Below are 12,932 nucleotides of genomic sequence, written 5' to 3'. Positions count from 1 at the left end.
TGAGGCTGCTCAAATTATACCTCAGAAATGGATCTAGCTATCTAAGCCAATATTCCATATGGAGCATCAGCATATTCCTATATGCTATACTACAGATAATTCCCCTTCCCTAGAGAAGTTCAAATCTTGGTTTTTTCCACACACAGAGAACAAGAATCTATTTTTTTCCACACAGAGAAGGGGAACAACTTCTTTCCTAAATACTGTACACACACACCCTCCACCACAAGTATCTTTTTCCCTCCTGGAATAAAGTGCAGTGTTTTATTTTATTCATAATGCAGACTTCTGCCAAATAAAATGTCTTAATCAGAACAAGGTCTTTGCTTACTGCAAAAGTTTTCATTTTTCTTCACACAACAGTAACACCTATTCCCGAAATTAAATTAAATTAAACCACCGCGATCACAAAAGCTGCAATCCTCATGTGTTTTGCAATGACCTGAAACAATATCCAAAGTACACTTTACACCAACTGGATCAAACACTCTTCGCTAGGAAACAAAAGCAAAAAAATATGCATTAAGCATTCTTGCTATTTATCCCTTGTGCCAAACACAGATGCTTCTAACAAGGTTGCCCAGTTCAAATCCTTGCAAAAATCACTCCCTGGGGTGGCACAGACTCCAGGAGTATCTGAGGGTGCATACATTTTGCCAGCATACATGCAAACCCTATGATACAGTTATGTTTAAGATTCTTGAAGAGAGAGATGGAAGATTTTTCTTGCTGCAAGATTTTTAAGCGGGCAGCTGCTTAAATTTAGAAAATAAGAAACGAATACTGCATCCTGTCAGGGCTGCTCCCAGACAAGTGGGACATACAAATAAATCGTTGTTCTTCCATGGTTAAGGCACAAACAAAATGAAAATTTACTATTAAGGATATTGCACTGTCTATATGTTCTTCCTATGTTCTATTGCCACCAGTAGGCATGGTAGCTGATATGAGCAGCGAAGGTCCATTTCTCCTGAGCAGTGAAATGAGAGAGGGCAGGCGGGGAAAAGGAGGGGAGAGAACAGTTGAGACTGTTAAAAAAAAAGAGAGAACATTTATTTGGCACTAAACACCTTCTCTTTGAGCACGATTGACCACTACAATCCCTGAAATGTCAAAAAATGAAGTGTTTTAATATTTGCTTTGGGTTGGAAGTTTAGAGTGGCAGTGTTTAATTAGGAAGAAAACGTGTTCCTAAAACAGTGGTGAATGAAAAAGGGCTTTATTTCTCTTTGTTTTTAAATTAGCTTTATAATGGCAAATTGCTAAACACCCTTTCACTTAAGGAATATTTTGCTTAAAGTTCCATATTTAAACAGGAGTACCCAGGAAATTCAATTTTTAAAAAATCAACAGGATTATAATATGGTGCCTATAATATGGTGCTGGTCATTGACCGTATTAAAGATATTTGAATTTGAATTTTTGGTGCCTATAAGTTAAAGTGAAAGTGTGCTGGGCCGTGATAAGCTAACTTGCCTGATGCATCACTGCTAACATCTACACCTGTGGAGGTTCCACTACCTTCTTAAAAGCCCCCAGGCTTTCTACAATAAGAAAAAAAGATGCCATAAGCATAGGGACAGGGACATTGTGCGGATGCCCCATAAAATGTGAGTGAACAGGGCATGACAAGTCCAGGTTAAATGCCTAGTTACACTGCTTTACAACACAATTCTGCTTTCATCCAGAATATTGTGCCACTGGTTTTTAAGCAAGTGCTCTGTTAGAATTTCGACAGCATAGCAGAAGTGCACAAACTGTTTCTATTTAGCCCTTCTGCTTTATTGGCTCCTCCAATTGTTAACAAAAACTTCAGTGACAAGCTTGTTTGTGTACTTTCAGAACTATTTGCTTTGATTATTTGCATCCTTTCCACACATGCCATTAGAGTCAAGACAAGTTTGGCGTTTCTTAAATGCCACTGTGTTTTCTTAACAGGTTATTATTTAACCAGCTACAATGCGTCTCTCCAAGCCTTCTAGCAAAGACATCAAATGATATTGTAATCTGCTGTGGAAAGGAATTATGTCTGAGGAATTAAAATGAAAAACACTATTTATATTATCATTAAATTTACTTTTCCTCCAAGCAGCCCAAAAGTGGCACACACTCTTCCCCTCATATTACTCTCACAACAACTCTGCTATGCTGAAAGTAGTGACTGGCCCAAGGTCAGAGCTCCATGGCTGAGTGGGAATTTGAACCCTGGTCTCACAGGTCCTAGTTCAACACCCTAACCACTAGGCCACGCAGGCTCAGTCTGTACCAACGCCATTTTTAGGCGAGCTAAAGAGCCCTTCAAGCAAAGTGCGTTGCAATTATCTCGAAGTTCCACAAGACTTTTGTAAACTGTGGATCAAGCTATCAGAGCAAAGAGCATGCCATCAAGCACTTTGCAACCTACCACACTAACAATGCACAAGTCCCCCCCCCCCCCAAATGACCTTACAGATGAAACATTTCGAGATGTGACTAAACAGGGCAATTTGCACATCAATCCTCCTTACGCTACTTCCGATATCAAAATAACCTTCCAAGATACCTTTTGTCTCCTTAATGAGAAGATGGAATTGGGCTGTCAACTGTATTAAGTACCGTGGGGTCATGAAACAAAAACCTCTTATTTTCCCTAGCGAAGAAAATAAGTTCACTGCAACCGAAGGCGGCTTTTTCCATTGAGACAAGCAGCTTTGTGGGTTGCAAGTGCAAAAGTCAACCATGTGTACTAATTCTCACTAATCATTCTGCAAGGTGAGCTCCCCAGTGACTCAAAAGTCAAGGAATGTCAACTGCAGCGCAAACAGCAAAGCGCAACTTTGCATGTGACACCGAACCAAATTCCAGAAGGACAATGTACCTGTTGAGCCGCTCAAAACACTTGTTCCTATTCTCGATTATCGCCGTCTCTCGTTTTAGAAAAAAAACCCAACGCGGCATACAACAACTCCTTAGCTGGAATCAGTTTACGTTTATAAAAAGCAAACAAACCCCCAAACCTTTATTACAATGGAAGTTAAGGGCAAAACAAAACCCTCATTAAGGCAGCAGTCCTACATGCACTTAGCTGTGGCTTAAGTCCCATTGAAATCAGTGGGTTGCACTTGTAAGCAGACATGCCTCAGGCTGCACTGCAAATCCAGCTACTGCTGAGCAGATATGACAAGTGAATATTGAAATGGAAATCTGCTGTCCTGTTGAACAGAGGACAATAGAGCCAGTGTATGTTTCCACCTATCTCCTGCCTGTGTTCTACTTCAACAGGTGACTTCATGATTATCCCAGACTCAATAATTTTGGAGGCTTGTGTACTGGAAGGCCTGGAGGGAGTCACCAAGACAGCATTGCATTTCGTATTGCTGCTTCCTTCCCTCTCGCTAGGATGAATCCATCTCACTGGCGTAAAAATCAGCAAAAGTCAAAATGAAGGACAGAACTTGCAACCTAGAGTCTGTGAGTCTTTCGTAGAATCTTTTCTTTTTCATGAGGCAGAAATCTAAAAAGGGAGCAGCATGAGCGGGGAAACAGAAGCTTCTTTTTTGCACTGTTGTTGTTTTCCTGTGGAAAGACATATTCTTCTCCCTTCCTCCACCAACTGCTTTTCTCACCCATGAGGGGAAAAGAAGTGGCAACCGTATCTTTTCATGACGGAGGGTATAAAAGGGGCAGTTTTCATCTGAAAAAGGATTAAGAAGCCCCTCTTTTCCTTCGAACTGTAGCCTCAGCAGTAAAACAACAACAACAGCAGAACTACTGTATACCTATTGCGTAGCTCTGCGGTAAGGCTTTCAAAATTAATCATCCACTGGCCTAGGTCTAGACTAACCACAGTCAACGAGTGGCTTTATTTCTGATGTTCAGGTGTGAGTGCTGTTGCTTATGTAGCCGAAACAGCACAATCCACCCCAAGGGGGAAGTATCAGCAGACTTGAGAGAGAGCCCCTAGGTCTGCAGAAGTACAAAAACACCTCCAGAGGAAACTAACCCCAAGAAGGACTGGCCACAGAACACCCTTGCTTCCTGTTGAAGGAAAAAATGGAACATTGAAAGGGCAGTGGGAAGGGAGCACAGCTGATTAACACACGGAACAGAAAGACTTCACACACACACGTCAACATTTTGTTGCCGGTTTGTTAAGCCTGTGTTTAGAAGAATGAGGGAAAACGAGAGAGAAAGGCAATATAGAGAGAAAGACAATACAACCAGGACCTATGGACGAAGGGTAGGATACAAGAATTAAAAATAAGTATGAAATGAAATGACATGACTCTGGAGGAATTACCATCTCTATCCATGCTGCCAACTTTGAAAGACCTACTGGAACATAAACAAAACAAGGCCACCCATAAAGAGACAACACAAGTCTCATCCTACCTACCTGGCACTGTTGTCTGCCCTCTAGTTAAACACTTCAATTCAAAGAAAGCCCTGGGCTGTTTGCCACCAAACACTGACTGCCAGGAAATTATGCAGAATCACATAATTAATTTTAGAGTCTGGGTGCCGGCTGAAAGATCCAGCATACACAGCACTTTTTTTTGAAAATACGGCTATGAAATGGTCCTCTTTCAGAACATGACTGAGCCATAAGAAGGTACTAAATAGATACCTGTGTCATTACTTTATTTTCTTAAGTGTTTTTTTTGCAAATTATTTAGAATTAATTAGGAAAATCAATCGGCTGCACAAACGTAAATTGGCCATAAATGGTGCTATAAAAATGAATAATAATAATAATAATAATTTGTCTGTCTGCTATTGGGCTTTTGGTCATTTGGAAATCTTTCTCCTGCATCCTCAAATATTTTATTTCGTTTAAAGTTTTATCACTGTGCATTTTGTGCCTGCGAACAAAAAAAGGTCCACGGTCTTTCCTTTTTTAAAAAAAAAGAAAAATGCTCCTTGAACGCTCCTTCAGTTACAGAACAGGTGAGCCTACTTGGCACTGTGTGACAGGTCATTGATCAAACAGAACAGGCAGACATCGCCCCCACCCTTAGGAGAATTGTGCAAAGCTAAAGCTTCTCAGCCTGCACTGCACTGAAGAACATACACCGCTTTCTCTAGGCACAGCTGCACGAGTCTCTTCTTCTCCTGATATTACGGTACTGTTTGCTGTGATCCGTTTTGTGCTTCCACGTTCTTTTCAGCAGAGATATAAATTGCTTTAGAGAGTGACCTCATCCCTTCTTATGACAGCAAGAAATTTACCAGTCAGCTTGGAACGCCACCAGCCCTGCCCTGCCCCGATGATCAAAGCCAGTTTAAATGAACAGCCTTCTCTGTCTTCAAAATGGCACTCATCTTTGAACAAGGGTTCATTTCATGTACAAAGGATTTATTTTAATTGCTTGAATAAAATCAATACTCCTCGATAGAGCGCTGGTTATAATTATATAAACCGATGTTGCAAAACTAAGCAGCGGGGATATTGTCACTTAAAGAGAATGGAACGCAGGTCGTTCAGCAAGATACCACCCCAGGAAGGCAAAACGGACTGCAAAACAGAACGCCTTTTATATACGGCATACATTTGGGAACGCACGAGGCACTCAGTTAATATCACAAAGCCTAACAACACTATGGCAACAAGCAAGCGCGAATCGTTTTTGCCATTTTGCAGAGCCGGTATTGTGGCCTGAATGGGAACATCAGCGGGTGAAATGTGGGCGAGGGGGGCATAAAGACGAGAAGGACAAGGCAGAGTAGGTGCCACGATGAATTTGTGCGTCGAGCCAACTTTCAAATACACATTGTATTTAAGCAAGCCTATAAGTGTTTGCAAGCAAGCGATTAAACTGCCAATATTGCAACAACAACATTGCATTGTATTACATTGTATGTAATCAAGTCTATCATTTTACCAAGTGCACTTTTAAAATGCCAAGATAATTACAAGAGTAATAATAACAAATATAGCAACACTGTATGTAACTTTAGCAAAGGGGGACCTTTAAAATACCAAGCTATTGCTACTACAACTACTATTAATGTTGTTATTGTTACTACAAAAATTATTAAACCGTTAAATGAAATAATAAAAGCACTCAAAATGCTCAACCTGTTACCATTTAAGAGCCACCTTCAATTGGCTACTTAAGGAAGGAACCAACAGGCTCGCAAGCTTAAATGCTTAATCTTTGTGGTTCTGTTCCTAATAAATGTATCTCAGATAAAACAAATATAAAGAAGATACTTACACAGCCACCAGCAACAATTTCTGCTGCTAAAGGAACAGAACCGTCTCTCGCCATAAATTTGTCTCTTATAAAATCGTTTACCTTGGAAAACAAAATTTCAGTCAAATGAAGGAAGAAAACATGTCCTATTATTTTTTTAACAAAAGAATACCAATTTTCAGAAGTATGAATTCTATGGCTTTCATCAATATCGTACGTATACTTAGAAAAGAGAAATCAGATTTACAGCACAGCAGGAGAGTTTACATATCAGCAGGTATATTCATCTATTTAAAAAATAGCTTAGTTTAAGCATTAGTCTTAAATATTTTTGAATATTTCTTCAAATATGTTCCACTGTGTGGGAGCCTGATCTTGAAAATAAGCTGTAATAATTCAAATTATCATTTCAATGATTTTTGAGTTTACTGCTAAGAAGATAGTGCACACAAGATTTCAGACTAAAATTAAAAGTATCTTTATTCGGTATTTATGGATTTCTTAGTTGCTTTTCAACTTTAAGCACTACAGGAAATAAGTAATTTAAGGAACATGAAAATGTATGAACAGGACTTCTTTTTTTTGTACAAGGTTTTCACTCTATGTCATGGTTATTTATATTAAAGTACAAGGCAATGAAGATGAAGGGGGCTGCTACTGAGCCGAACATTTCAAATGAGGCTGTTAGATGATGGGCTTTAGCTAGACTCTCATCCAAAACACACAGAAAGCACACTCCGTGCAACCTGCAGCGCCCAGAGGCAAGATATGAACACTGACTGCATTCTGCAAGTATAACTTTATCAAAGCAAGGTATGCACTTATGCAGGCTTTAAGCAAACAACCCCCTAAGTCTTCTCACTGGGAAATTCAAAGATACAAAAATAAGAGATTATATACGATAAAGGTTTTTGCATTGTACTTACAGTAAGTTTTATGGCCTTTTCTGGGGCTACTCCCAATAATTGTGGCAAAAGACCTGTAAAGGAGCAAAAATACATATTACGGAATGTATCATTAAGTTGGCAAATAAACAGCTATGCAAAGTTTGCCACCTAAAAAGAGGGAGGGCCATTTTAGGGCAATTTTCTACTCTTATGTTCAACAGGAGCATCTAGACACGTCATTATGAATTTTTTTTTAACCACCTAAACGAAAATAATCATGGTTGGGAACTGCGGCTATTCAAACACCACCATATATCTCCGTTATAATGACTTAGAATTCAGAGTTAATGCTGAAGCACAATTCAGAAACCTGCCCTTTACAGATTTCCCTTGGGCTCATTCAGAAGCAATGCATTAGCTTGTTGCTGTACCTTCAGAAACCTAGAGACTCGTCTGTACGCATGCACTGCCAGTCTGGGGTTGGCAAAGATGGTACACAGCTTTTTCATCACAGTGTCTTAAGAGACAAGACCAAAAAGCCCATCAGCTGAAAACAGCTGAACACTTCACCTGTTCCATAGATTCCCTTATGAATCTTGTAGAGTTTCAAGAAAAAGTTGTGGAAATAGTGTGTGAGAGAAATGACTTGAACATGCCGAAATGCTTCAATTATCACCAGCAACAAGATCTGCAGCCATAAGGAAATAGCCAACGAGAAAGAAAGAAAGCCAAGCCACGTCAAAGTTATTTTGAAGCTACAGCTCAGTGGTCAAGCACATGGTTTGCATGCAAAAGGTCCCAGTTCAATCCTTGAAATTTCCAGTTAGCAGGTAGCAAGCCTGGCTGGGGAAGACCTTGGCTCAAAGGTTTGGAGAGCCCCAGGCAGTCTGGCAGAGACATATTCAGCTACACAGAGTAATGGTCTGCTCAGGATAAAGGATATTCCTGTGTTCTTCGTGGCTGATTTTACGTTCACATAATGGTTTGTCCTGGCCAAACGATTTGCTATTTAAAATTTAAGCTCAAGTTATTTACCTAGCCATACACAAAATATTTGCTTTTTAAAAGTTACAAGTGCTGTGATAAACAAGCAGGTAGCTGTAAGTCTTTCGTTGAATGCTGAATTTCTGCTACAGATTGTTGGGCAATCTTGAAGAAAGGATTGAAAGCCAAGTGCTGCATAAAATGTTCTTTGCAAAACGGAAAAAAGAGAGGAGGAGCTTAATTTTACAAATGTTTTAGGGTTATTTGCCATTTGCTTAAGCAACTATTTCTGAGAAAGTCAACACAACAAAAATTTACAATTATACATATTTTCATGTTTGAGTAAAAAAAACAGCTCACTATTTCTGAACAAACTTCAAGAGGCGTCTCTCAAGGCAGATGAGAGAATAAAGAGGCATTATGGTTATTCCACCACTTTGCTCTTTTTGCAGCAGCTTTTTGAGATTTCTGTTTATGCTTGATTTTGGAGCAAACCAATTTTGCCACAACTACTTTTGCCTGCTATTTGAGAAGGCACTAAGTCTGGTTTTCTTTCAAGCTCAGAGTTGCTGGAAAGCTACTAAAAAAAAAAAAAGTACTGTATTTCCTCTTGCATTTACAGTCTCCCTGCTCAGTGATTGTGATTGTGGGAATCAAAATAGCTCTGTACCTCCAGTAGAGTCTGGAGTACTTAAAACCTGTTGGTTTTAATGGGATTTTAGCATTTGCAACGTCTTTGGATTGTGCCTATTATGTGTATTTAAGCCCCCATTCCACAGAAGCAGGCTATGATGATTACTCCTGCTTACTTCCTTAGTATTTTAAGTGTGAAACCAAGGCAACCTCAGTCCATTAGACGTATGCCAGATTCAGGCGGAATGACAAAGCATGGTTGGTCCTTCCAAGAGCACGGCCAACCTTGGACTCATGTGCTCCCCCTCCTCTTTTTTTTGTGAATGATTGAAGGGGATTTAAGGCTTCCAAGTTCCAGTTTGTAACAAACCACAGTTGTGTGTTAAAAAAAAAAATCCCATGAAACCGGTTTGTAAAAAACCACAATTAACACACCAGGGAATCAGTCCTGGATTACAGTTTGATAACTAACAGCTTCTGTTAGGAATATATATGCTACTAAAGATGCTGGAAATGGTGTAACTTGAGATACATTACTTGAATACTGCTTTCACCACTTTCTTGAAGATCTTCACATATATGGGTGGATGCAAAGGAACTTTGGTGTGAGTGGAAAGCACAAGGCGGAACATCATTTCTGCCAACTCCCCTCCATTTACACCTCTGTGTGCAACAACCCACATTGTTCCCAAGTGTACCCCGACCTTCAGCTTTTTGAATGGTCACAGGGCATGGTTTGTTCCTCCCAAACCATGTTTGGGAAGCCAAGCACAAACCTTGGCCTCAGGTGGTTTGGCTGGAGAGAAGCGTCACAAAAAACTGAGTTGGACATGCAGTAAGCTAAGGCGCCTGCTGATCAGCCAAGGGAGGAGAAAGAACAGGAGGAGGCAGAGACTGAGCAGGAGCCTGAACAGGAAGGTGCAGCCTTGCCACCTAGAACCAGGTGCCGCCTTTGCAGGTGGGAACAAACAAACCCACCTGCGCCAACAGAGGCATTTGCAATCCTGACATTCCCGGAAGTCGAGCAGATCATCACGCCTCATCTTTAAGAGTCACTTTTCAAAGGGGCCTCTTTGCTGCTTCTGTCCAGTTCTGAACTTCTTGCCCTGTTCCTGAACTCCTGAACCATGACTCCTGAGCTTTGTGTCTGCTGTTGAGATGGAACCATTACTTGCCTGAATAAAAAACCCTTTCTTATTTTCAAGTAAACGTCTCTGTCTACATGTGCTGGGTGGGAGCCAGGGCACTCTAGTTAAGAGCTGAATTTCCCAAGAGGCCGTGATTCAGCAAACTCACACTGGAATCTCTCTTTGTTCAAGTCTGCTTGTCTTAAGATCGGTGTTCTGGGAGGTTGTCAGGAGTCTTACACCAGAAACCAGGTGGGGTCTGGTAAATGTGGTTCGTGGGTCCCTGCTCTTTGGGATTCACATAAGATTGCCCTGAAGTCCAGACTGATTCAAAGCAGATCCACTTACTCTTTCCTTTCCCAGTGTTACTGGAGGCAAGGAATGGCAGCAGTGACACCTCCAGAGTTAGGTGTTAATAGATGTTGCTATACGCACAGTCAGCTGTGGCTGCCGCTATTCTTGGGAAGTGCGGTTCCCAAAGCTTATCTTAGAAGCTTTGGTGAGCATGCCCTGTTTCCTGGTGTCTCTGGAAAGGAAAAGACACAGCAGGAAATGCTTGTACTGGGGTGGTATGAACAATTCACAGTGGCCTCCCTTCCTCAGCAATGGGACCTGCCAGCTGGCAACATCAAAGCAATTTCCCCTGTCTGTGCCTATAATTTCTGTGGACCAAGAGAGGTACAGCCACTGCAATTGATGCACCAGTTCATGATAACAAGCAGCCATTTATTATGTTTATTCTAAAGCTATACTGTTGACACCATGACCGCCTTTGCTATTTGTGTCATACAAATATGCTAATGGCAAGGTATTATGTAGCATCAGATGGCCCCAAATGTTCCTGATGGCATTTGCAGGCTTTGGAGCAGCTATGCACTTCACATAGCTCCTCTATTGTTTCCAGTTAAGAGAGACTGATCCATCCAGTCCACAACAGCAAACTGAGATGATGAGTATAAAATCAAGGGCTTCTGAACAGCAGGTAAAAAGCTTTCCTAAGGCTTATTGATTTATATAACTTATATGCTGCTTAAGGAGGCTCATCCAAGACAGAATGTAACTTTTTAAAAACCCAAGCGAACGTAATACATCAAGATACCACAAAAATTCAACAGGAATTGATTGAAGATGTTAAGCTGCTGCAATAAAACCCAACTGAGTATAAAAACAGAACACCGAACAGTAAGATCTAAAGATTTCTTAAGAGTCAGGGAAAGCTTGTCTAAACAGATACGTTTTCAGCAGACATTGAAAGCCCACCCCAGTTGACACCTCCCAAATTGCACAAGACAGGGTGTTCCAGAGGGTACTATTACCATCTTACACTTATAGCAAAATCCTAACCATGTCTACTCATAAGTGAGTCCTACCGAATTCAGTGGAGCTTATTCCCAGGTGAGTGGGGTTAGGAATGCAGCCCACGTCGTTTCTGTAAATGCCTTGTGGCAGACAGGGCTGGGGAAAGAGATCCAATCAATACTGGGAGTGATCAGGGCAATAAAACTCCTCTTTGGACGCCACAACTCAATCCTGGAGAATTTTCATTCTGAGTTCAGTTCTTCTGAACAGGGTGATATAGAAATCCATGCCGGCAGCAAGTCCTCTCTTGTAAACTCGCACCAAATGGGGGACAGACACAACACTTGGTATACTGACCTCTGTAGAGCCCAAAGAACCCTTCATAGCGTAGCACTTTCTTAAAGCAATCAAAGCTGTTCTTGTACATCAGCTCTCCAATAAACGACCCAGTGGAGCGCTGGTTCTGCATCCGGGTTTTCACAAGGTCAATGGGATACACTGCCGTGGCTCCAACAGCTACATGGAAGTAACACAATTTTTTAAAAAACAGGAGCATTTCTCTAGCAAGCTTCGTTGCACTGGGTTCATTCTAAGCTTGTACATGAACGGACAACCACCCTGCAAGTGTCGCAGGGCTTGTATGCATCCAGGAGGAAGCTTCATCCCTTCCATGCTTTGAACCGTAATATCCCTGCACTACTCACACATAAGAGGGAGATATCAGCAGGGCCAGGGTGGGTAAAAATAGGGGGGGTGGGACACCTCCCCTCAAAGAAAACTGCTAAATGAGAATTGAGCATGCTCACTGGGCATGGAATGTTGACTGGCTCTTGGGGTGGGTGGGAGAATATTGGAAAATTGGGGAAGGGGTAGGATGGAACGAAGTATCGCGTACAAGGGTATAGCTGGCTGGAATCTCAACTGGGATCACACCACTAGAACATTTTCGTTGCAAACTCCACTTGCTATTCACAAAGCGCACGCTACCGAATCCCAAAATCAGCTTTCCCCAACTTGGTTCCCTCCAGATGCAGGAGTTATGGTCCTATAAAACATCTGGAGGGCAGAAGGTTTGGAAAGGCTCCCCTAAATCTGGGGGAAGTACCAAAAAAAGCCAGGGAGAGCTCGTGCCATTTTTGGTAACCTGGTCACAAGCTGCAGAGCTCTGTATATAATGAAGGGAAGGGAAGGTAAAAGAGAAGCAAGTGGAAAGGTTTTCTCAAAAGTTCTTTTTGTGCACCCAACTCCCTCACTCACCTCCAGCAATGGAGCCAAGGGCAAACCTGTACCCAGATTCCGCTACCTGGATGAGAATGGGACGAGACACATCGCTTGGACCTTGCTGCAGGTGGTGGAGTTTGGGGAGAAGATTTGGGAAGAGAAAGGCAAAGGGGGAAAGTTAGACTGTGGCCGAACAGCAATACAGTAATGACAAATCGAGGATCAAGTACGAAAGAGGAAATTTAACGACTACAATATTGTAATCAGCTCTATTCTACTTTTACTCCTAGGAACAAAACGGGACACAGGTAGGATATTAAGGTGTTCTCCCATCCAGACACTGATCCAAGGTAGATACTACATCATGGGATTTCTGTCTGTGCCCTTGCTCTTAATGCAGCGGGCAAAACTTCCTTGCTCAGGATAAAAAGGGAACATCAACCAGTAGTATGCAACGAGTCCTCTACACAGCAAACTGAGACTCAGATACTTTATTACAGTGCAATCCTATACGTGTCTACTCAGAAGGAGGTCCCACCAAGTTCATTGACAACTGCAGCCAAGTGAATTATTCAAAGGTTTAAGTGGTCACAATTCTGGGCCCC

General features: G+C 41.5%; 1 protein-coding gene across 2 annotated transcripts in view; it reads right to left on the bottom strand.

Annotated features, from left to right (window-relative positions):
* SLC25A13 (solute carrier family 25 member 13) overlaps positions 1–12,932 on the bottom strand; it is a 107,698-nt gene that overhangs the window by 28,343 nt on the left and 66,423 nt on the right. For both annotated transcript variants that reach the window (XM_083405395.1, XM_083405394.1), the window contains 4 exons: positions 12,364–12,448; positions 11,464–11,622; positions 7,103–7,155; positions 6,198–6,278 (listed from right to left, as the gene is read on the bottom strand). In XM_083405395.1, the coding sequence (XP_083261521.1) occupies positions 6,198–6,278; positions 7,103–7,155; positions 11,464–11,622; positions 12,364–12,448 (378 nt within the window). The remainder of the gene's footprint in view (positions 1–6,197; positions 6,279–7,102; positions 7,156–11,463; positions 11,623–12,363; positions 12,449–12,932) is intronic.

Source organism: Podarcis tiliguerta (genome assembly GCF_965153285.1).
Source record: "Podarcis tiliguerta genome assembly, chromosome: 12".
In the NCBI taxonomy this organism is placed as follows: domain Eukaryota; kingdom Metazoa; phylum Chordata; class Lepidosauria; order Squamata; family Lacertidae; genus Podarcis; species Podarcis tiliguerta.
The sequence above is the reverse complement of the archived record's forward strand: the minus strand, read 5'-3'. Positions and strand labels throughout refer to the sequence as shown.